Here is a 24,166-nt window from a genome sequence, read left to right as displayed (position 1 = left end):
AGGCGTCTAGGCTAGACGCCAGCACCACATCCTGTGGCAAGGAGTTCCACAGACCGACCACGCGCTGAGTAAAGAAATATTTTCTTTTGTCTGTCCTAAGCCGCCCAACACTCAATTTTAGTGGATGTCCCCTGGTTCTGGTATTATGTGAGAGTGTAAAGAGCATCTCCCTATCCACTCTGTCCATCCCCTGCATAATTTTGTATGTCTCAATCATGTCCCCCCTCAAGCGTCTCTTTTCTAGGCTGAAGAGGCCCAAACGCCGTAGCCTTTCCTCATAAGGAAGGTGCCCCAGCCCCGTAATCATCTTAGTCGCTCTCTTTTGCACCTTTTCCATTTCCACTATGTCTTTTTTGAGATGCGGCGACCAGAACTGGACACAATACTCCAGGTGTGGCCTTACCATAGATTTGTACAACGGCATTATAATACTAACCGTTTTGATCTCAATACCCTTCCTAATGATCCCAAGCATAGAATTGGCCTTCTTCACTGCCGCCGCACATTGGGTCGACACTTTCATCGACCTGTCCACCACCACCCCAAGATCTCTCTCCTGATCTGTCACAGACAGCTCAGAACCCATCAGCCTATATCTAAAGTTTTGATTTTTTGCCCCAATGTGCATGACTTTACACTTACTGACACTGAAGCGCATCTGCCATTTTGCTGCCCATTCTGCCAGTCTGGAGAGATCCTTCTGGAGCTCCTCACAATCACTTCTGGTCTTTACCACTCGGAAAAGTTTGGTGTCATCTGCAAACTTAGCCACTTCACTGCTCAACCCTGTCTCCAGGTCATTTATGAAGAGGTTGAAAAGCACCGGTCCCAGGACAGATCCTTGGGGCACACCGCTTTTCACCTCTCTCCATTGTGAAAATTGCCCATTGACACCCACTCTCTGCTTCCTGGCCTCCAACCAGTTCTCAATCCACGAGAGGACCTGTCCTCTAATTCCCTGACTGTGGAGTTTTTTCAGTAGCCTTTGGTGAGGGACCGTGTCAAACGCCTTCTGAAAGTCCAGATATATAATGTCCACGGGTTCTCCCGCATCCACATGCCTGTTGACCTTTTCAAAGAATTCTATAAGGTTTGTGAGGCAAGACTTACCCTTACAGAAGCCATGCTGACTCTCCCTCAGCAAGGCCTGTTCGTCTATGTGTTTTGAGATCCTATCTTTGATGAGGCATTCCACCATCTTACCCGGTATAGATGTTAGGCTGACCGGCCTATAGTTTCCCGGGTCCCCCCTCTTTCCCTTTTTAAAAATAGGCGTGACATTTGCTATCCTCCAATCTTCTGGCACCGTGGCCGTTTTGAGGGACAAGTTGCATACCTTAGTCAAGAGATCTGCAACTTCATTCTTCAATTCCTTAATAACCCTTGGGTGGATGCCATCAGGGCCCGGTGACTTATTGATCTTTAATTTATCAATCAGGTCTGAAACATCTTCTCTTTTAACCTCTATCTGACTTAACTCCTCGGTTAGGAGGGGCCGTTCGGGCAGCGGTATCTGCCCGAGGTCTTCTGCCGTGAAGACAGATGCAAAGAACTCATTTAATTTCTCTGCCATCTCTAAGTCTCCTTTTATCTCCCCTTTCCCTCCCTCACCATCCAGAGGGCCAACCGCTTCTCTGGCGGGTTTCCTGCTTCTAACATATTTGAAGAAGCTTTTATTATTCCCCTTAATGTTGCTGGCCATGCGTTCCTCATAGTCTCGCTTGGCCTCCCCTATCACCTTCTTACATTTCTTTTGCCACAGTTTATGTTCCTTTTTATTCTCTTCATTAGGGCAAGACTTCCATTTACGGAAGGAAGCTTCCTTGCCCTTCACAGCCTCTCTAACTTGGCTGGTTAGCCATGCGGGCACTCTCCTGGATTTAGTGGAACCCTTCTTTCTTTGCGGTATACACCTCTGCTGGGCCTCTATTACTGTTGTTTTAAGCAGCCTCCATGCACTCTGGAGAGACTGGACTCTTTTTACCCTCCCTTTCAACCTCCTTCTAACCAGCCTCCTCATTTGAGGGAAGTCCGCCCGTCGGAAGTCAAGGGTTTTTGTTAGAGATTTGCCTGGTATTCTTCCCCCAACGTGCACGTCAAAACGGATCGCAGCATGATCACTGTTCCCCAATGGCTCAGTAACGTTTACATCTCTAACCAGGTCCTGCGTACCGCACAAAATTAAATCCAGAGTCACCTGTCCTCTGGTGGGCTCCGTGACTAGCTGATCTAAGCCACAGTCATTTAGCACATCAAGAAATCCGGTTTCCTTATCGTGACCAGAACACAAATTGACCCAGTCAATATGAGGATAATTGAAGTCCCCCATGATTACAACCCTGTCCTTCCTTGTCACCTCCCTGATCTGTTTCCTCATTTCAAGGTCCCCATCAGATTTCTGGTCTGGAGGACGATAGCACACCCCCAGTATTACATCGCTGCTCAAGCCTGGTAATTTAACCCACAGAGATTCTACGGTAGAGTCGGACCCACCTTCAATCTCTACTTTGCTGGATTCTATCCCTTCCTTAACATAAAGGGCCACCCCACCTCCAACACGCCCCTGCCTGTCCCTCCTGTAGAGTTTATAGCCCGGGATTGCGGTATCCCACTGATTCTCCGCATTCCACCAGGTTTCCGTTATGCCCACTATGTCAATATTTTCCCTTGTCACCAGACATTCCAGTTCTCCCACCTTTGCTCGTAGACTTCGGGCATTCGCATAAAAGCATTTATACACGGAATGCCCCAGGATGGGCTGCTTATTCGCTCCTTTGTCCCCGCATCCTCTCATTGTGCCAAACTGTCTATCACATCCCATCTCCCTACCTTTCCCAATTTCTTCTCCTACCCTGCCTTTGTCTTGTTGTTCTCTAACCTCCCCATCCTCATCCCATAGGGATGAGGAGTCCCGAGCCGGATGCCCCTCGGCTCCTGTCGGCCTTCCTCCAGGGATCAGTTTAAAAGCTGCTCTGCCACCTTTTTAATGTTATGCGCCAGCAGTCTGGTTCCATTCTGGTTCAAATGGAGCCCGTCCCTCTTGTACAGGCCCCGCTTGTCCCAAAACGTTCCCCAGTGCCTAACGAATCTAAACCCCTCCTCCCTACACCACCGTCTCATCCACGCATTGAGACCCCTGATCTCCGCCTGCCTAGCTGGCCCTGCGCGTGGAACAGGTAGCACTTCAGAGAACGCTACCTTTGAGGTCCTGGCTTTCAGCTTCCTGCCTAAAAGCCTAAATTTGGCCTCCAGGACCTCCCAGCTACACTTGCCCACGTCGTTGGTGCCGACATGCACCACAGCCGCTACCTCTCCCCCAGCACTGTCTACTAGCCTGTCTAGACGAGAAGTGTAACCATAAAAGAATAGGACTCAGCTTTTGCTTTTGTGAGATGGCCCAATGAGTTGGAATGAAATCTTATGCTAAACATTCACGTAACGGAAATGCAAAAGACATCAGCTTTTGTGTATATGAAATCCATCTGTCTCTTGCTTAATGGCCCATCTCACAAAGTGATCCTCAATATACCAATAATCTTTGTTTATTTTAGACCATTTCCTAAACTGAACGAGACTTGGCAATTCTTTTAATATCAATAATGTTAATTGTGTGAAACAGAAATATTACTGGTATCGTACAATGAAGATGCTAATATAAGTATTCATGCCACAGAGAAATCCTTTGTTAGCTTCCTGTCTTCACCTCTCATGAGATTAATCTATAGTCTAAATGTTGCTTTTATCACAAGGCTGCCAAGAAAAAGATAGTCTTTGAGCCTGGTGGGTCTGTGTCTGTTAAGTGCATTAATGATAAAGGGCCAGGGCCCTGGAATGGATTTGGATTTATATGGGAAGGTAGTGAAGATGGTAGTTTAAATTTAGGATTGTGAGTTTTAATCTCTTAATTGATGCAGTTAATCGGCTAAACCTTTAATCGAGGCGCTACAATTCAGGCTGTGTAGGTGATTAAAAAGACACATAAAAGTGGTTTCTCCATTCAAGTGGGTATGTAAAGCTACTGTAGTTTACATTTTGGAGTGAAATGGTTGAGTCTCCTTTTAATTAGATTCACAGACCACCAAAGCTAACTGTGCTCTGCTGAAATCTGTGGCTTTAGACCTTTGCAGCCAGATTGCAGAACCAGTAGCTTTTGATACGGTGTGCATGGCTGCTGCCAATCCTGCCCTCTCCTAGGGCCAATTTGCCCACCCCCACTCCTCCCCCACCCACTACTCTCCTAGTCTCCCCACCCTTCCCCTACCCCCTCAGAACTTACCGCATCCAGTGTGCTTTGGGTCTGCTGCTGGCTGCTATGCTGTTGTGAAGTGCTTTTTGGTACTTTTGCGACGGCTAGCACCAGTGCAGTGCATGATGTGCCAGTGCGTGCACTACTTAGGATTGTGCCATAAATCTTTTAAATGAATGATAACATCTTGGGCTTTCCTCGGGGTAATCAATCAAGGCATCTTTTAATCAACTGATATCCATTTCAGATATTACATTCAAACAATTTGTTAAACTCACAAAGCAATTTTAGGAATGATTATATAGAATGTGCTCATAAAAACAAACACAAACCTTTGACAATCATTAAGGAAAAGGTTCACTTTATTGAAAGGTGGTTTGTTTGTTTTTTGCCTGCCAGTGCAACAGTGTTTGCAGTGGCACTCAGGGTGACAGCCTACATTAGTGCTTGACAAACTGGCTACGAGCAAGAAGACACAGGCAAATGTAGAATTTTCAGGTAGTCCCTGACTCTCTGGGATCATGTGAACTGGTCCTGAAATGGACATGGGGCATTGCTTCATGGAGTGACCAGCACAGTGAACCTACTGCAGAGGAAATCTCTCTTTCCCCATTAAGGGAGTCTGTTTGGAAAGAAGGAAAGCCCTGTCACAGTGGTGGGCATATGGTATCTATTGCTTTCCAAGCTCTCTCAAAAGCCCAGTCTGAAAACTTATTCTAGTTTATCCTGCACTGTAATATTATTATTTGATAGTTATAGCACTGAAGGACAAAGCTGCCCCTTCTAGTAAAGCAACCATATCCCGCTCTTTTTATTTTATTTTCCGATTTGGTTAAAAATGTGTTTTTAATTCCTTCCTTTTCCTGTGAGTCCTTTTGGGTAGCAAATTTGGCCTAGGCTTGTCAGATATAAGAGGCAAAAAGGAACAATCCCTTTTTCTTCTCATTTCAAGTCTGAATGTTTTGTTTGAGTGGCTTGGTTGATGTTTAGATTAAATTCTGTTTATATGCTGAGGCCGTGTCACCTGGAGATGGAGTGCAGCCTTGCTTATGTCATCTTAGTATTTCGTTCTTTATTTTCTTAGGTCATGGGAATAAAGCTGCTAGTTATGTTTCCATCACGCATTCATTTTTTTCTTTCTTTTCTTTTTTTTTAAAAGTATTTTTAAACCCTTTTACCATTTCCTTGCTAAGGTTTTGTTTGGCAGCAATTTTCTAACTCAAAACAGCCAGAAGAAGTGAAAAGGTCTGCAGTAGCAGAAAGTGCCATACAAAACAGGATCCCACACCTATAACCTGAATCGCCAAGAATGATAAACAGCTGCCATTGAAATGCTTATTGCTAAAGTATCTTATTGCACTTTGAAAGTTAATTGCATAAATGTTAAAGTACATGTTAAAGTCAGAATCTGCTTACTAGAAAAATATCACAGGGACAAATACATTATGTAAACATTGCAATGATTAAGTTTTGTAGAGCTTGAATTGCACTTTCCATTTAGTCTCTTTAGTCCCTGTATTTTCAGTTATGCTGTAACCATTAATAGCAGGCATAGGCTTTTTGTCACATTGATTTAGCATTACATTAAGTATTTGTTTTCAAAGGTTTCCCTTAGCCCAGAAGTTATGGATGTCATTCCATGGTTGATTATGGAATTAAAGTTTTGGGAACTGTATAGCCCACCAGACAGTGTCAAGTTTTGTGACTGTGTGTTTGTGTATTTATATCATTTTTAATCCTGCCTTTTCAATATGCGGAGCAATCCCCCTCCCCATGGCATCTAATAATTTTAATACTAATAAAATTAATATGACATTCAATAATTCAAAAATGTTCTGAAAATACATTTCAGTATTATTCATTAGATGGTCTCATTAACAATTTGCTTTTGTTTTTAAAAGAAGTACAGTCATGTCTCAGCATTCCCGGGGCTTCTATTCCCAGAACCCCTTTGGATGCTGAAATCCATGGATAATGAAATCTGTGGGTCAGGTACCCTGTAATCCTTTGAACACGACCAGAGCAGAAGGCCTTCTGAGGGCTGGGGTTGTGATCCCTAGTCCTCACAAGGCTCCTCCAGACTTGACCGAAGCACAGCTCTGGTCGCATTTAGAGGTACCAGGTCCAACTGAACCCATGGGTTTGGAACCTGCAGTTGGATAAAACTGTGGCTCCCGAATCTGCAGATAAATCAGTCTGAACCTGTAATGAAAAATAACTTGGAGTCCCTTTCTGTCTTTAAATATAGTGAGAGGTTGCAATGAAAAATAATTAATTGACTGAATCCAAAGTTCCCCCTTTTGCATACAGAACGTGCCTTCCAATCATGGAAGAGTTGTTTCATATCTCATGATAAAACAGTACATGAGGAAAAATTAACTGAACCCAGTAACTTCTGTCCTAAGTTTCTCTTCCATGAGTGAAAGACAATTTCATTCATTCAAGGAGGGGTCATTTTCCACCATTCTCCCCTTAGTTCTGTAGCCCTCTGTGCCCTGTGCAGTCTTTTGCAGGGGTTCCCAGTCCACCCTCAGAATGGATTTTCAGTGGCGTAGAGGGCTACTGTGGTGGGGAGGCCGCAGAGAAGTTTGCTTCCACAATTTTTTTTCCGCTTGTGCTTTTTAGGATACAAGCCACTGAGTACTACTTTCAGAAGAGCTTCTCGTGCAAAGAGGAGCATGTGGACTAGAGCATTCTATTATAGAAGCACCTAAAACTTTTGTGCAGGTGTTTGTGGAATAGCACTGGAAGCTATTTTAGTCTCCTCATGGTTCATATACAGTCCAATGGGCTGTATTACAAGAAAGTGAACCTTGACTAAGCACCATTGAAATTAATGAGTGATATTGTTATATTATTGTTGGCAACCTTCAGTCTCTAGAGACTATGGTATCGCGCTCTGAAAGGTGGTTTTGGAACATCATCTAGTGTGGCTGAAAAGGCCAATTCGGGAGTGACAATCCCTTCCACAACGGGAGCAAGTGCAGTCTGTCCCTGGTCTGTCTCCCTGGCTATGGGCCTTCCTTCTTTGCCTCAGACTGCTGGCAAAGTGTCTCTTCAAACTGGGAAAGGCCATGCTGCACAGCCTGCCTCCAAGCGGGCCGCTCAGAGGCCAGGGTTTCCCACTTGTTGAGGTCCACTCCTAAGGCCTTCAGATCCCTCTTGCAGATGTCCTTGTATCACAGCTGTGGTCTATCTGTAGGGCGCTTTCCTTGCACGAGTTCTCCATAGAGGAGATCCTTTGGGATCTGGCCATCATCCATTCTCACGACATGAGAAAAAAAATCTTTTTACCATGTTGGTTCATTGTCTGTTGGGGACAAAGGTTCAGAATCCTGCCTAGCCGTTCAGCAAGCTACCAAAAATCCTCATTGTGGACTAGTAACTTGAGGACTGAGACTTTAAGTAAAAAAAGTGCTCAGTGCCTACAAGGGATACAGTTAAGCCTAAAGGGTCTTGGTTTCCCTGGACTGAGGCACTGGCTCTTACAGGGTGGTGGCAGTACTACTGAACAGGGATCTTTGAGGGCTCTAGGGTTCAGAACCAACAACTCTGAGCACCCAAAACCCTGGGAGTGAGACGCAAGTGTACGACATGGTAAAAAGATTTTCTACTTTATTAAATACATAGGGTTACAAAAAGTTACAAAAGGCAGCAAATGCTAGAGGCATAAAACTTCTAGGAAACATAACAGCATAAAACAACAAAGCTAACTGGCTAACTCTATTATTTCCTAACCCTCACCTGGGTCAGCTTCTTTTGTAGATCCTCAGGCCAGTTACCTATGGCCACATGGTCCTGACCGCGCAGGATGTGCATCCACCACCTCTCTCACCAAGAGACAAGGAACAAAGACCCTGTCCTCCAGAAGTGGGGCTGGAAGCTCGCCCTCTCCTCTTCCCTCCCCCTCAGATCTGCAGCTGCATTCCATCCTTGATGGGCATCTTTCTGGTTGCCTAGGTGCTACATAATCACCTTCCATTGATTTGTAAATCCTAGCAGCTAGGAAATGCAAGCCACTTCTTGTGTTACTGTTTTAGCTTGCAATGCTACTAGGCCTGAACTGTACATATCCATGACAAGTCTGGAAAACGTGGTAGCTGCTTTACCGATGCGTTTGTTTAGTTCGGTATTGAGAGAAAGAGTGTCAGAGATTGTTGGGCCAAGGTACACAAAGTCATGGACAACCTCCAGTTCGTGCGCAGAGATTGTAATGTAGGGATGTGAGTCCACATCCTGAACCATGACCCGTGTTTTCTTCAGGCTGATCGTCAGTCCAAAAACTTGGCAGGCCTTGCTAAAACGATCCATGAGCTGCTGGAGATCTTTGGCAGAGTGGGTAGTGAAAGCTGCATCGTCAGCAAAGAGGAAGTCACGCAGACATTTCAGCTGGACTTTGGACTTTGCTCTCAGTCTGGAGAGGTTGAAGAGCTTTCCGTCTGATCTGGTCCGGAGATAGATGCCTTCTGTTGCGGTTCCAAAGGCATGCTTCAGCAGGACAGCGAAGAAAATCCCAAACAAGGTTGGTGCAAGAACACAGCCCTGCCTCACGCCGCTTTGGATGTCAAAGGGTTCTGATGTGGAGCCATCGAAGACAACAGTGCCCTTCATGTCCTTGTGGAAAGATCTGATGATGCTGAGGAGCCTGGGTGGACATCCAATCTTGGGGAGAATCTTGAAGAGGCCATCCCTGCTGACCAGGTCAAAGGCCTTCGTGAGATCTATGAAGGCTATAAAGAGTGGCTGTCGCTGTTCCCTGCATTTCTCCTGCAGTTGTCTAAGGGAGAATACCATATCAGTGGTGGACCTGTTGGCTAATGAGTGAACACATGGGCAAAAGTGGTGGACCTGTTGGCTAATGAGTGAACACATGGGCAAAACTTATGGGCACCCTGTGCCACCGAAACTCAGTGTGCTGTCCCAAATGGCTACTGCCAGCAGGTGGCGATCCACCATATTACCATGTGATCCTTTCATGTCAGAATTTTTTAAAAAAATTACTTTTTCTTCAACTTCCTTCTTTTATTTTCTCCCCTTTGAACTTTCCCTTTCTTGTAAGTTCCATTTTCTCTTGTAATGTGTGCTGCATCTTTCTGTCCCCCACCTTACTGCTATGTAGTGATTCCTGGCAAGCTGCCTCTCCTTGACCTCTGGTGCTGCTCAACTTGGCATTCTCAGTTAACTCCTTCTTCTCTTGCACGTATGTCCATACGCTGTACCGATTATTTCATCTTAGGCCCTGACCACATTTGCAAAACCAGCTTGGTAAAGGGCATTTTCCATGGAAACAGAGCATGTTAGGAAACAATTCCCATGTTTTTGTTATCCTGTGGTTTCTATGCCAGAGTATCCAAGTATCTCTTTCCCAATTGTCCCCTCTTATCGATGAGTTTGGAGCCTTCCATGTGGAATGCTGAACATGTGGTCGCAAAATTCATGTGGTTCTTGATATCAATGAGTTTAGTAGATGAGATGGTATCCTATATTGTCTTCTTGGGGAGACTTTCTTCACTGCAGGTCCTCTTCTCCTTGTTTTTGGTAGTAAAAAGCAGCTGCTTGTTTTTCTTCTGACATGTAGAAGAGACAACTGTGAACATGGCTTTTGTTAGAACAGAGAATCTATCTGCTTGAGGTCTGGGGAGGAGAGAGGAGAAGGAGAGGGACATCTAGAGCACTTGACTCCTTGTCCTGGGGGGGGAGGTGCCATCTGTTTATATTACCCTATGGATGCCTACTCAGAAGCAGCACAGTGGAACTTACTCCCAGGAAAGTGTGTATAGGATTGCAGCCAAGTCATGGGGAAGAGGCTTGCAATTTTTCTCACAAACTACTGATTCTCCATTTGCATCCGTCTCCTTGTTGAAAGTAACTGTATTAAATGTATGGCTTCTTTCCACTGTGATCAGCAGTTCCTTTTTCTTTTCCCTTCTTGGCTGTCTTCACAGAGAGATGTCTTTTAAAGCATGGCTAAAGACAAAGAAGGATGTGTGTCTGTTGTTTTCCACTTGTGTTTGTGTATATACAATAAAAATAAAATATTTCATTGTGTGCACCCTCATTGCATGTTAAAAACCATCAGGTAGGTATTCTACAGCATTCATGTGGATTTAAGGAATTAAAGCTACATTTCTCTTTAAGATGGCGGATCACACGGAAGTAATGAGAGGAATAGAGCAGTATCCTGGAGTACGCTATCCAGTACTCACCCCTAATCTTCAAGGCTTTCATTCTGCTGTACGTATTTTCTTGCATTCTCTGTTCTTGAACTAAGCATCAGGTATTTAAGCGTATTTGTTGCGGCTAGAATGTATTAGGAAGCAGCTAAGAAGTATTAGACTGCAATCCTATCCACATTTACCTGGGATTAAGTTCCATTTACTATAATGGAACTTACTTCTAAGTAGACGTGCATAGGATTGGGCTCTTATTTAGCTATTTTTGTTAGAATAGTTTCAGGTATGTCAAGTTTCTGTGGAGCAAATTAAGCAAATTTAAAAATCCATATTAAATTTTATGCATATTAGTGGATCATATCAAATACACATTTTTTCAAAGCTCATTTAAGCTTTTAGTGCTGGTCTGACAATTGAAATGGAAAAAATGAAATTTGTTATACTTAATTTTTTTTTACTTTCAGAGTGCATTTAACTTGATATCTGTATTTACGCTCAAGTAAAAACTTTAAGATCAGAGAAAATTTAATTCACACAGATGGCTTTTCTGTGGAAGCCATAGTGACTGTGGAAAGTGCATTCTCAGAACTTTCACTTGTTTCCGTGCAGGAAACTCTTCATACATAGGAAATTCCATTTATTTCAATGACAAAGGTTTACTTGAAAGGATATTTGCAGAGCAGTCTTTGCAAAAGTGAGTTCCATGGTGTCCACTGGGACTTATTTCAAGGAAAGTGTGTATGAGATTGTGGCCTTAGATAATTTCAAGCATCTGATCTCACTGGTTATCTAAGTCATAGTAAATGCATAAGGAGGCTTTGTGCAAGGTGTGATTTCCTGGTGTGATAATTAGAATCATAGTGTCAAGAATCAGCAGAATGAATTGGTTTAGGTTATTAACAGTGCAATCTTATGCATGTCTACTCAAAATTAAATCCCACTGAGTTCAATGGGACTTATTCCCAAGTAAGTATGTATAGGCTAATAGTGTAACTGTGTTTAATGTTGACTGTGATAGTACCAAATAGTGTAAATAGGAAAAACACATTTGCCTCATTCAGCTTAGAGGAAAACTCAAGGGCTTGCAAGAATCATATAAGGAAACAACTCATAGAAACTTCCCACACTTTTAAAGCCAATATAATGTTATTTTTTCAAATTATCTGCTCACCATTATGTTCAAGGCTGAATCATTCCATAACTAGATGTCAAGTGGGATGCATGGCTACTGCAGCAAGATCTACATGTCTAAAATATATGTGTATTGATGTTATTGCATTCAGTATTTCTCCACCCCTTTCAAGTAGCAGCCAATGAATTGAAGCAGACAGGGGAAGACATCAACAGCCCAATCTTATGGTTTTCCCTGCCATAGTAAGAAGTGGTGCCAAAATGGGCTGCCCAGCATGCTCTGGTGGGAGAGGGGGCTGATTGGGAGACTTGGGACGGAACAGAAAATATTTTCTCTTACATCTCCATAAGCCCCTTGACCAGCAATGGGCCTCTTCAGACCTGCATCAGCTCTTTAGCTGGCGGGTCCAAGGTGACAAAAGGGCCATGTCAGCTGGCACTGGAGGGAATAGCATCTGGTACAAGTTGGCAATGCAAGTATCACCCCCTCCTACTTCCTACACGCATACCAATCTCCCCCCATCCTGTTCCACCCAGCCTGCCGGCTCACCTCCAAGGGACCTCTGCAGCATCTTTGGTGGTGGTATAAATGCACATGGCTGCACTCACTTCAAGACAGCTGTTTATGACAGCCAGAAAATGTATTCCTTCTCCGGAATGCTAGTTCTGGTGGCAGATCACAGCAATAGGATTGGGCTGTATGATGCTTCTGTGTTACACACTTTATTAGACATTACTAGGGAGATGTGGGAAGATGTTCCTTTAAAAGGGGATTGGACAGATTTCTAGAAGAAAAGTCTTCTAGACTATCGGGTAAGCCATAATAGGTAAATGCAACTTCCTGGATTTAGAGGTAGGCTACCTCAAAATGCCAGATGCAAGGCAGTGGCTTCAGGATGCAAGTAGTTTGTTGTCTTGTGTACTCCCTGAGGCATCTGGTAGACCAGGAAGCTGGACTAGATGGGCCTTTGGTATGACCCAGTGGGGCTCTTCTTATGGCTTAGAGCAGGGGTGCTCACACTTTTTTGGCTCGAGAGCTACTTTGAAACCCAGCAAGGCCCGGAGATCTACCAGAGTTTTTTTTACAATGTTCGCGCCATCATAACATATAACATTTATGTGTACAATGTATGTTGGTGTACCTTGAGCCCCACTGAGTATAACAGGACTTACTCCTGAGTAGACATGCCTAGGATTAGGCTGTGAGGCTGCAATCCTAGCCACACTTACCTGGGAGTAAGCCCCATTGAGTACAATGGGCCTTACTCCCGGCGTTTCCTCCCAGAGGCACCTGAAGGGGGGGTCGGCACTCCGCGATCTACTCATTTTGCTTCGCGATCTACCGGTAGATCGCGATCCACCTATTGAGCACCCCTGGGTTAGAGAAATTATGCATCCCCTGTAATGTCTAGTGGCTGGAAATAATTTCCAATGAAATTGTTGGAAATTGCTTTTGTGTCACTGTGATTAGGTCTGCGGATAAGTACTGTTAAAACAGAATGCAAAAGCAAGTGTGTGAAATTGTTATTTACTTAAGGGGGGAATTTTATTTACCTTTGGTGCTGTTTTTCCTTTTTTCCCCCTTATTTCAGATAGCTGCTGGAGCAAGAGAAGTATCAGTCTTTGGTGCAGCATCTGAATCTTTCAGTAAAATGAATATTAATTGCACCATTGATGAAAGCATGGAACGATTTGAGAAAGTTGTGAAATCAGCAAAGAAGATGAATATTCCAGTTCGAGGGTAATTATAGATTAGCTCTCACAATTAATTGTATGGGTATACTATCTATAATTTAAGATTCATTTTTTTTTAATCAAATTGGATTGAGATTTCATGTTTGACATTAAAAAATGAGTAGTGTACAGTGCAACCCTGTGCAACCCTGTGCATGAACTTCAAAAGTTCAACTGCATCCGAGGAGACTTACTCCCAGGAAGGTGTGCATTGGATTGTTTCCTTCATTCTTTCATTTTTGTACTCCACTGTTAATAAATAAAGGAAGAGGCAATAGAGAAAGTGAATGATTATACAGTCCATGGGTGTGGGTGTTACCTCCACTGTAACTGCAAAGAGATGTGACTGCCTTACATGAATCATGTAAAATAGCTGAGACAAAGGGAGAAAATCCAGTTCAAGGTTGCCCACAAACTTCTCTGTTATCTGTGCAACCTTCCCCAGAGGTGTTGTGCTAAGAACAGATTGCATAAGCCTAGGTTTTTTCCAAAAATTGTTAGACCTTGACTTTCCACGTGAACGTACATGCACATTTGTTTACAATTCTCTGAAATGAAAATATATAATAAATCCTTCCCATCCCGGTCATCATGCATCATTACCTGGCATTGCCATTATCCATACAATGAAGGGATTTATTGAAACAGAATAAGGATTGATTGTACTGCAACCCGTTGCAAAGTGCCTATGTTGGTTTCGTATAAATTGTTCTGCCTCAGAGATGCACATCAACCACATTTTTCATTTTCTTTGGCCAGCAGCTAAACATTTGAAAGTGAAAGATTTGAACAATTAACTGCTGACTAACGATGGCAATAATTGCTTGGAGTAGCCACCACATTTTGCCCAACAAACTGACCATAACAAATGAAGGCATAAGAAAATGGAGGCCTGCTGGAAGCCTACTGGAAAAATACCCACACACCATGATATGGGACATCCCACTTTTTACATGGCATTTGAGATGCTGCTACCATCAGATCCTTTTTTAGCAAGGGCAATTGCTCTAGGCTTCACACATGGAAGGGGCCACTTCAGCATCGATGAACAGTCCAGTCCAACCAAGAAGATAAGAAATAAAGGGCTCAAACATTGGTGCAGCTGCATTGCTGCCTGGACAGTTGATTAGGTTTGGCTGTTTGTGTTGTCTATACTGACAGGCAGCCGCTTGCTGCTGTATCAGGCTAGTTTCTTGTGGTTCACTGTAGGGAACCAGAGATTGAATTTGAGACCTTCTGTCTGCAAATCATGTTCTCTACCACTGAACTATAGTTGTTGTGAGGTTGGGTGATGGAGAGGAGCTGTTTTCTTTTGGTAAACCCCTCAAAATTATAGAACCCCTCAAAAGCTTTTATTTTACTTCAAAAGCCTCAATTTTACACCCCAGAACATTTGGTCAAGGCCTAAACTGCAGCCCTTACTGAGACCAGCTTCCTGATGAAAAGATGCTGGAGTTGTGTGACTATATCCTCACTGGTCTTCCCCTTTCACTCAACAGCGCAATCCTATCTTGTGGTGGAACAGGCAGGCAAGGAGGCTTATGATATATCCAGTCCGAGATAGGGCACCAAAGTGGTTCAGCTAGAAGTAAGGGGAAACTCTTCCCCTTACCCATGGGTAAGCCACTGCAGCCCCTATGGGTCTTCTCGAACTTGTGCCACTCCCTGAGGTGGCACAAGTCCAAGGAGAGTGGAGCGGCCTGAAGCTGCTCAGGAATGGGGGTTGGAATCCAACATGTCTGTCAGATCCCAGCCGTGCCTCCTGCTCCCCGCTCACCTGCCCCCGGGGCCGCCCTATGTCCACCCTCCCCTCGCCCTGGATTGCCTCATTCCCGCCTCCTCCCCTCCCTCCCCAGAGCCTATATTGACTGAGTTTGGCCGATGCAACTTACCTGGGGGCAGCTGCTGCAGAGGCTGGATGCCGCCTCCATGCTGCAGCACACCACTGTGCGTTGGCCCAGCTTCCTCTTGAGGAGGTACAAATGTGCTTTACAGCACATTTGCGACCCTCCTAGGCTTGCGCCAGCCTAAAGTCAAATTAGGAGTGCACCCTAAATCACCTACATGAGCTCCAGGGAGGCAAGAGCAGACAGTGTAACAGTTACTAAAGACTCTAGTAGATGAACAGTAGATGACAACTTTTGTGATCTTAGTTTTTAAGTTTTAGCAAGGTCCTTTTCAGTTTCGCTTTGTTCTTTTATTGGCCATGTAAGGAGTTCAGTTTTCCCTCTTTGTTTTGGATGTGTAAAGAGTTTGACTCCTCTCTCTTGGTTCTGATTTTGGCTCACATTTCAGTAGACCAACTTCTGTTTTTGGTATAATCCAACACAGTATGCATATGTGCTTCTTTGTGCACATATGTGCTAGGGATGGAGACTTTGGGCCCTTTTTGGTGCTGTACCCATATGGGAAAGGATTTTCCATATGGGAAAGTAGTAGGAACAACTGTTCTGTAAAGTATTGCATAATTTGCAGGATCTGGGGTACAAAATACTTATACTGTATCTAATTTTTTTTTCCTTTAGAAGTTATATATATTCAGAAATAATTCTGAAGGTTTCAGTTTTGATTTTCTGTTTTTCCTGGCAATTTAGAGTGTATATAATGAATGTAAATCAATGGCAGTGGCTAAATCCTATGGAAAATGCACTTAAAAAATTCATTGGGGATAGACTGTTAAATGGCACTGTGTCGTCGTGTTGCCACAGCTGCATCAACATTTACTAAATCATCCTATAGAACATTTCTGTCACCAGCTGTCACACTGAAAATCTAACACAGTACAAAATATTTAAGCATTTACTGATTTCAAGTGCTTATTTTAAAAAGCAGCTTTAAAAAAAGAAAGTAATAAAGGAAAAAATGCATGTGGGCTAAATACCCTATTTTTTGTGATGTTAACATATAACAAGTATAATGCTTCTTTTGCACGTTTAGTTGTGTTGAAATCTTTTACAGCCCAATCCTACGCAGGATTGGGCTTTTAGGGGGAGGGATTAACGACAGCAGAAGAGTCTTCTGCTGACATAAAATGGCTGCCAACTGAGTTTTTTGGGAGCTGTAAGAGGTGAGAGCACTCCATGTACATCTCCAGTTCCTTACACCTATGCCGGACCTGTCAAGGCAGTGGGGGTGATAGGTTGCCCCCAAGGAGGGCAAAAATGGAGAGGGGTCAGAATGTTGCCAGGACGTGGTAGGAAGGGTGGATCTGTGGTGGTGGCACATACTAGATCCTATCCCTTCTTTTTTGAGCCTGCCTGCTCCGCTCTTCTCCTTGGACTTGCGCCAACTACAGAGCTTACACAGGTCCAAAATTACCCACTTTAGAGGCCTATGGAAGGGTAAGGGGAAATAATTCCTGGTCTTTGCCTCCCCTCCTGGTGTGGCTGCATCGGGGGGGGGGATGAATAGGATTGGACTCGGAAGTGGGAGATACTGCTGTGCAGAGGTCTGGTCTAGAGGGTAGAGCCTCCGTTTGCCTGAAGATAACATCCACTGATCACCAGTTCGAGGCCACCGGCACCGTGCGACCTTGAAGCAGCTGACAAGCTGAGCCGAGTTATTCCATCTGCTCTGAGAGTGGGAGGATGAAGCCAGAATGTGAAAACAGATCAGAAAGAAACACCTGAATGTTGTGGTTCTTGAAAGATAGAACCTTCTTTCAATTGTAAAAATCCCTACGGGGATTTAAATAGCCTGCCTATGTTAATCACCTTGAATAAGTCTGAGGAGAAATCTGAGACCAAGAAAGGCGGTATATAAATACCTGTATTATTATTATTATTATTATTATTATTATTATTATTATTATTATTATTATTAACAACTCAGATTGCACAGAAAACTCAAGTGTTTTTTTTTCATTCATTGCATACTAATTAATTAGTTTCCCAGTGGAAGACCGTGGCATGTAATTGCAGCTAAATCACCTAAGTGTTGTTAGGAAATGTGAATGTAATACATGAAGAAAAGGTTAAGTAAATATATTGTAGTTAGACTGGGCTAGTATAGTGCAGGTGGATAAAGTGTTACATTTTTTCGCCTCGTATAAGATAATTTTTACTACGAGACACAATCACTTTCCAAGACCACCCAGTGAGTTTTGTGGCTAAGTGGGGAATTGAATTTATCTAAATATAGGAAACATAAAGCAATTTTATTTTGTTACTTTGTGAATACTAATACTATGCTAGTACTCCGAAGCTTCCCATAGTCCCTTGCAGTTGTTTTCTTCAGGATCATGTGATTTACTTTTTTTGTCTTTTAAAATAAGGAACAAAAGTGGAGATAAAAAAAGCACTTTCTTGAGTTGCCAAGAAAAATGATCCAATTAAATTTCTCATTTCAAATGCTAATATTTCCTCAACTAGTGTGCATTCTCACTGGCTGCTTTCAACTGTTAAAATGATTTGGGCTTGCAACTGAATAGAAATTTCATGCAACTCTGGGAGCATAATTCATAACCTTCTGCAATGAGGAACTATGCCCCATCTGAAACAATCACTAACCTGGAGGATCACTAACCTGAAGACTAACAGTCCAATCCTAACTAAATTCCCCCCACCCCCACCATGCAGCCGTGCCAATGGAGCATGCATTGTATCCTGCGGGGAGGGGCAATCTGGGGGCTACCTTGAGGTCAGGGATCAAAATATTTAATTGCCGTAATGGGAACCTATTGCGACTTTGCAGCAATTATGTTTTTTTTTAAAAAAGGAAGATAAATTGTTACATTTTATAGCCATAATCCAGCACATGTTCAGTGGATGTGGCCCTAGCAATACAGAAGGTTCCACATGCTCCAGGTCAATGAAGACAATATTCAAGCAGAGGGACCAGTAATCTGACCTTGTATAAGGCACCTTCATATGTTTCCTGGTGCATCATTGACAAGGAAATCAATGTAATTGAAGAACTTGCCTCCAATTTAATCATACTGAGTAAATTTAATCATATTGATTCAACTACTGGTTTTCTAGATCAGGGGTGCCCTAACCCCATCCTGGGGGCCACTTGCAGTGCTCGGGGACTCCCAAACCAGTCCTCAGGGAGCTCCCAGTCTCCAATGAGCCTATGGCTCTCCAGAGACTTGCTGGAGCCCACGCTGGCCTGACGCAACCGCTCTCAGTGTGAGAGCGACTGTTCAACCTCTTGCATGAGCTGTGGGATGAGGGCTCCCTCCACTATTTGCTGTTTCATGTCTGTGATGCAGCAGCATCAGCGAAGGCCAGCCTTGCTTTGTGCAAGACCTTTTAGAGGCCTTGAGCTACTGCAAGACCTTCATTCATTCATATAAATTCCATCTCTAATATGTTCATTCTTTTTTTCCCTGGCCCCTAACACAGTGTTGAGAGATGATGTGGCCCTCCTGCCAAAATGTTTGGACACCCCGTTCTAAATGATTAGACAGGGCAGTTTTCTAGTCTACACATACTTCCATGATTTCTCTGCATTGGCTTTTTTTGTATTCTTAATTCTTTTTTTCTTTTTTTTTTTGTAAAAAAAAGTTCAGTCAGTATTTAAAAATAACAGAGCTAAACACTATGAAATATTGAATTTGGCTCTGTACAATGTAAAAGTTGCGTATTTTAGTGCTGGTTGGGAAACTTTGCCTAAAAGTTCTATCCTTTTATAAGTTATTCACGCTCTCCCCCTCCTCCCACTACCCCACTTCTGGAAGTAAACATCTGACTGCTTTATAACATATGGCTTCCAGTAAGGCTGTATCAACTGCTATATTAAGAATTTGCCTAGGGATAGATGTCTATTCTTCTAACATGAACGTCCAGTGAAAATAAATATTTCTGCAATGAACAGTGAAAATTGTGTGCAAACTTAACAATGTAATGATAAACAGGAAGCAGCAGCGTCTGTGTCTATGACGAGATTCTCAGGGGGCTCTTTGTATTCAGCAGTACTAGCATGTACTGTAAAGGGCTTTGTAGCTGTCTCAAACATATTCCTACAGCAGGCTGACTCCTGTGCAAAATCTAGTTTCTACTTCAATTGATTTTGATTTGGCTGCATACTGATTGTGATAAATTGCACAGCTACCCTTTCTGGGGATGACATGCTCCATACAAGTTCTCCTTTTACAAGGCACACATCATAGGAACACATCGTGTTCAGTCTCTCTAGTTTTCCAGAGTCCCATAATATTTTACTCCTGTTCTTTGTTCTGAATAAAAGGGAACAACAATTTTGTCTATTGTTTCTTTAGGGCATTTTGTATTTTCCTTGAAAATGCACAAAAGACATATGTATTTGCTTGTTAAAGCACAAGTTTAGATGATGCACATTTTGAAACTGCATGAAGGTGGAAAGGACTTGCTTGGATTGACTTATCAAACTATAACCTTATCTAGTTTCTTCTGTCTTTTTTTTTCTTCTGGGGAAAGAAAAATGAGCATGGTGAATACACAAATCATACACAAATTAGTTAGATAATTCATCAAAATAGTTCCCTTCTGTATAAGTCAAGAAAGGTCAGTTTCCTAGTGAATATTACTGGGTGCTTTAATAGTACATACCAAGACCTTTTGAAACCCCACAGTGATGAAACCAGAGTGAAACCATTCACTGATGAGCTGGCATGTTTTTTCAGTGACACTGCCCTTGTAACACATCACTCTGCCCACTTTATAGGATTAAAGCTGTAACCTCACTTGTGTTTTTATCTACAATAACTGATAAACAATTTTGGAAAGCCAGTAGCTAATTAGTTTATTAACTACACAGTCATTCAAAAGAATCAAGTTCAACCCCCTGCTTGTAGCAGAAAATCCTCCTAGAACAGTGTTTTCAAACTGTGTGTTGGGGCCAACTAGGTGGGTTATGAGCCAATTTCAGGTGGATCCCCATTCATTTCAATATTTTATTTTTAATATATTTGTGCTACCATGATATGTGACTGCATTTGGGGAAATGTTACAGACCTGTACTTTGAACAGGCTACTCTGTATATACTTTTAACAATGATACTCAATGGAACTTACTCCTGGGTAAGTGTGGGTAGGATTGCAGCCTCAAATTGTTAAAAAATTTTTTCCTGCCAAATAATGTCACTTCCAGTCATGACATCACTTCTGGTGGGTCCTGACAGATTCTCATTCTAAAAAGTGAGTCCCAGTGCTAAAAGTGTGAGAACTACTGTCCTAGAGCAGGGGTGTCCAAATATTTTGGCGTGAGGGCCACATCATCTCTCTGATACTGTTTCAGGGGCAGGGGGGAAAAATGAATTAATTTACATTTCAAATTTGAATAAATTTACATAAATTTACATAAATGAATATATTAGAGATGGAACATATAAATGAATGAAGGTCTTGAAATAGCTCAAGACCTATAAAAGGCCCTGCACAAAGCAAGGCTGGCCTTTCCTTTGCTGCTGCTACAGCATCACAAACATGAAACAGCAAGCAGTGGATGGAGCTCTCGTCCCCCAGCTCACGTGAGAGGGCAAACAATCGCCCTCATGCTGAGAGCAGTTGCATTGGGCCAGCATGGGCTCCAGTAAGTCTCCAGAGGGCCAGAGACTCATTGGAGATTGGGGACTCCCCACAGGCCAGACTGGGAGTCTCCGAGGGCTGCAAGTGGCCCCCGGACTGGGGTTTGGGCACCCCTGTCCTAGAGTATCTCTAGCAGGTTTCTTTTGAACCACCTCTTCTTCCCAAGTTAATTGAACATCCCAGGAATTAAACAATTTTTGTTGTTATGAATGTTTATATCTATGCATATTACAGGTACCTTTTTTGTTGTTTGTTTAGATATGTGTCTTGTGTATTGGGATGCCCTTATGAAGGAAATATTGCACCAGCTAAGGTGGCGGAAGTAAGTCTATTTTTAAGACCCAGAAATGTATGTCAGAAATATGTGTACAGAGCTCCCCGCTTTCCCAAGTACTTGGGAGTTCCAGAGACAGCCACTACAGAGTTCATTTCCTTGTGAAGAAAAAGCATTGGAAACTTAAATTCATGATGGTGATATCTATGATGTCTGTTTATAAATATCATGCGTGGAGGAGGCATGCACCCCAATAAGTTGTTTATCCAGCAGTGCCAGTTCTTCAAGGCAAAATTCTGGTTCCACTTACTTTCTTGCACTCTGCGTGCATATTCTGTGTTTCCTCCACTGCTTACATTGCAATTTCAAATTATCTTTCATTTCTGCTAAGCTTGTTACAATACTTTTTGCTGTGCATTTATTGTGCCTCACTGACTATCAGGTGATGCATATGCTTAGGTAAATTGACCCTTTGAGAATGGAGGTCAGTAGACAGTGCAGTGAAGTTGGCTATTCAGGACAATAGATGCTTATCTTGGAAGAAGAAAGCCTTAGTGGCTTCTGTCAAACAATCAGAAACAATGCCTTCCCTTTATCTGTTATAGCAATTGCAATACAAGGTTTTGTTTCTGCTTAGCAAGGTTTCCTTTTTTGAGAAACCTTCTGTCTTAGTTTGAGTATCTGTTTACATGCAGCTTATCATTGTATCATATACTTTTCTCAGAGCAGATGCATGTCTTACTACTTAAATTTATTAAAAACAGCCTTTTTCTGATTCCCTTGGTTTTTCATGTAAAGCTATGTGTGACACATCTTTAGATATATTGGTGATGACAGGCTCAGCTGTGTGCGTCCCAGATTTCCTATTGCAATACCATATTGCAATCTTTCTCTAAAAGAAGGGATGTTCAGACCAGTATTCCCCCCCCCCCAGTAGTCCTTTTAGCATTTTGTTTGGAGTGCAAAACTCTCTTTTGCAAATAGTCCCTATTTTTTTCTAATGCTACAGTAGGGGGTTATTAAATTTTGTCATAGTGAGTTTCTGAAATTCATGTCTCCTCAAAGAACCACATAAGAAATAAAAGTTTGTCCTAGCCCCCATCTCTCATGTTCCCATGCTACATCTCCCATGCAACAAAGTCTCTTGGGTAAGACATGGCACCATTATGTCAAAACAAACAAAATAGCAACAGCAATGGAGTTCATGTCCTCTTTGTAGACTTAGAACAAATGAGTTTAACCTTCAGTGTGTCCTTTTCTCATCTGTTCTTTAAATTTAAATACATAATATGATAACTGCAGGGCACCAGGGACTAGTAGCTCTACACTCTGTCAAACTTTATACCATATGTCCACAGCTACCCAACTAACAAAGTTCTTGGATTTATTTAGCAGTTCAGTGCTATAGTCCTTTCGTAACCAATCTGCACATTGGGACCATGTTGCACTATACTGGCTGTATTTTTAAGTAAGCGGCAAGCACAATAGGAAAACGCAGTAACAAATCTGAGCTAACGATATGTTGTTAATTTCCTTTGTAAATACATGGAAATGCATTATGTACTACAAAGATCCCAATCCTAACTAAGCGTTCTGCCGGTAGAACACGTTCCATTGACAGAAATGCCACTGCAGTGCATTTAACAAAGTTACCAGCACACATGTTTGGGGGCTGCACATGCACCAATGAAGGAGCTACCCAGCGCTGACAAGTTGGCCATGGGAGGGATGTAGGGATGTCTGGGTAAGGAGGGAGAGATGGATCCCTACAGCACCAGTGTGTGCTAGGATCCTATCCCCATTCCTTTCCCCCGATTCTCTCTCCCTTACTCTTCTCAGTTATGTGCCAGCAAATTGATCCCAGGAGACTGATTGGGAAAGTAGAAGCTTGCCTCAGGGTAATGGAACAATGTTCCCTTACCTCAAGGAGACTTTTGTGATTGCCTCCTCTCCTGCAGGATACAACTTGCTCTCCATTAGCATGGCTGCATGGGGGGAGGGGCTGTTTTAGATAGGATTGGGCTGAAATTCTCATTTTATGCACAGATAAGCAATATGTTCCTATTAGTGTTTTCAGTGGGCCAGTTTGGATTATACTGTCCATTAACCCTTCCCACCATGCTCTAAAGGTTGTCTTAATGAGCACAAACAACCTGTGTTCCTCCTAGCATGCATGGCTGTTCTGCATTATTGTGAAAGGGAACATCTAAACTGCTCCTCATCGTGCTCTTTAAATGCTACAGTTCTTGAATTGCATGATGAGGGCAGTTTGGATGTTCCCACCATGTGATTGTGCAGCAATGGGATAGTCAGGATGTGAGCTCTCACTCCGCATCATGTGATTCAGCAAAGTTGGGAGGTGTTATCATCCAAACCTGTCCTACATTCCTTCAGTGTCCAGAAAGAAGGCAGTAGGAGGACAGAGTGTGTAATTCCACAGCCAGTTCTTAATTGTTGAATCATGGTTAAGCCACTGGGAATGTTGCATCTGTACCAGCTCTCTGTGGTGAACAAAAACTGAATGCTACTTTTAAGCCCTTAAGAATACAATATTGCGGTAGTTCCCAAACTGTGAGTTATGGCTCCCTGGGGAGCCATGGAAACCAGCCAGGGGAGCCATGGAATCCTTGTGGGAAACCACAGCCCTATACAATGTATAGGATTATAGCCCTAGTGATGAGCCGTGGCCAGTGGCCCAGTAGGTCAAGGGAGCTGCCAGTTTAAGAAGTTTGGCAACCACTGCAATATTGTACTATTCCTATGTTATCATCTTTGCCTTCCCCAGTGTTTTCTATAAAATATCACGTATTAGTATTCAGATTTCTACAATCACACAAAAGATAGTGTAAATTTCATCCATATGCAGTGGGCAACCTTGAGATTTTTGTGGATGTATTAGTCAGGCAAATTAATGGCAAGTCAGGTGTTCTTTTTACTATTAATTTGTTTAGCTAAATGGAAACACCTGGCACCCTCAGTTAATGTTCAACAAAATAATCTGTTCCAAAAGCTAATTTAAAAAGCCCTGTTGGATCAGGCCAAACCCCATCAAGTCCAGGATCCCATTTCCCACTGTGGCTCAGCAGCTGCCTCTGGGAAG

General features: G+C 42.8%; 1 protein-coding gene across 4 annotated transcripts in view; it reads left to right on the top strand.

Moving 5' to 3' along the window:
* The window catches only part of HMGCLL1 (3-hydroxy-3-methylglutaryl-CoA lyase like 1), a 95,334-nt gene that overhangs the window by 35,027 nt on the left and 36,141 nt on the right, over positions 1-24,166 (top strand). For all 4 annotated transcript variants that reach the window (XM_066640849.1, XM_066640841.1, XM_066640832.1 and 1 more), the window contains 3 exons: positions 10,385-10,480; positions 13,143-13,291; positions 21,051-21,114. In XM_066640849.1, the coding sequence (XP_066496946.1) occupies positions 10,385-10,480; positions 13,143-13,291; positions 21,051-21,114 (309 nt within the window). The remainder of the gene's footprint in view (positions 1-10,384; positions 10,481-13,142; positions 13,292-21,050; positions 21,115-24,166) is intronic.

This window comes from Tiliqua scincoides, chromosome 1 (genome assembly GCF_035046505.1).
Source record: "Tiliqua scincoides isolate rTilSci1 chromosome 1, rTilSci1.hap2, whole genome shotgun sequence".
Classification (NCBI taxonomy): domain Eukaryota; kingdom Metazoa; phylum Chordata; class Lepidosauria; order Squamata; family Scincidae; genus Tiliqua; species Tiliqua scincoides.
Note: the sequence above shows the minus strand (reverse complement) of the source record. Positions and strands in the feature narration are given on the sequence as shown.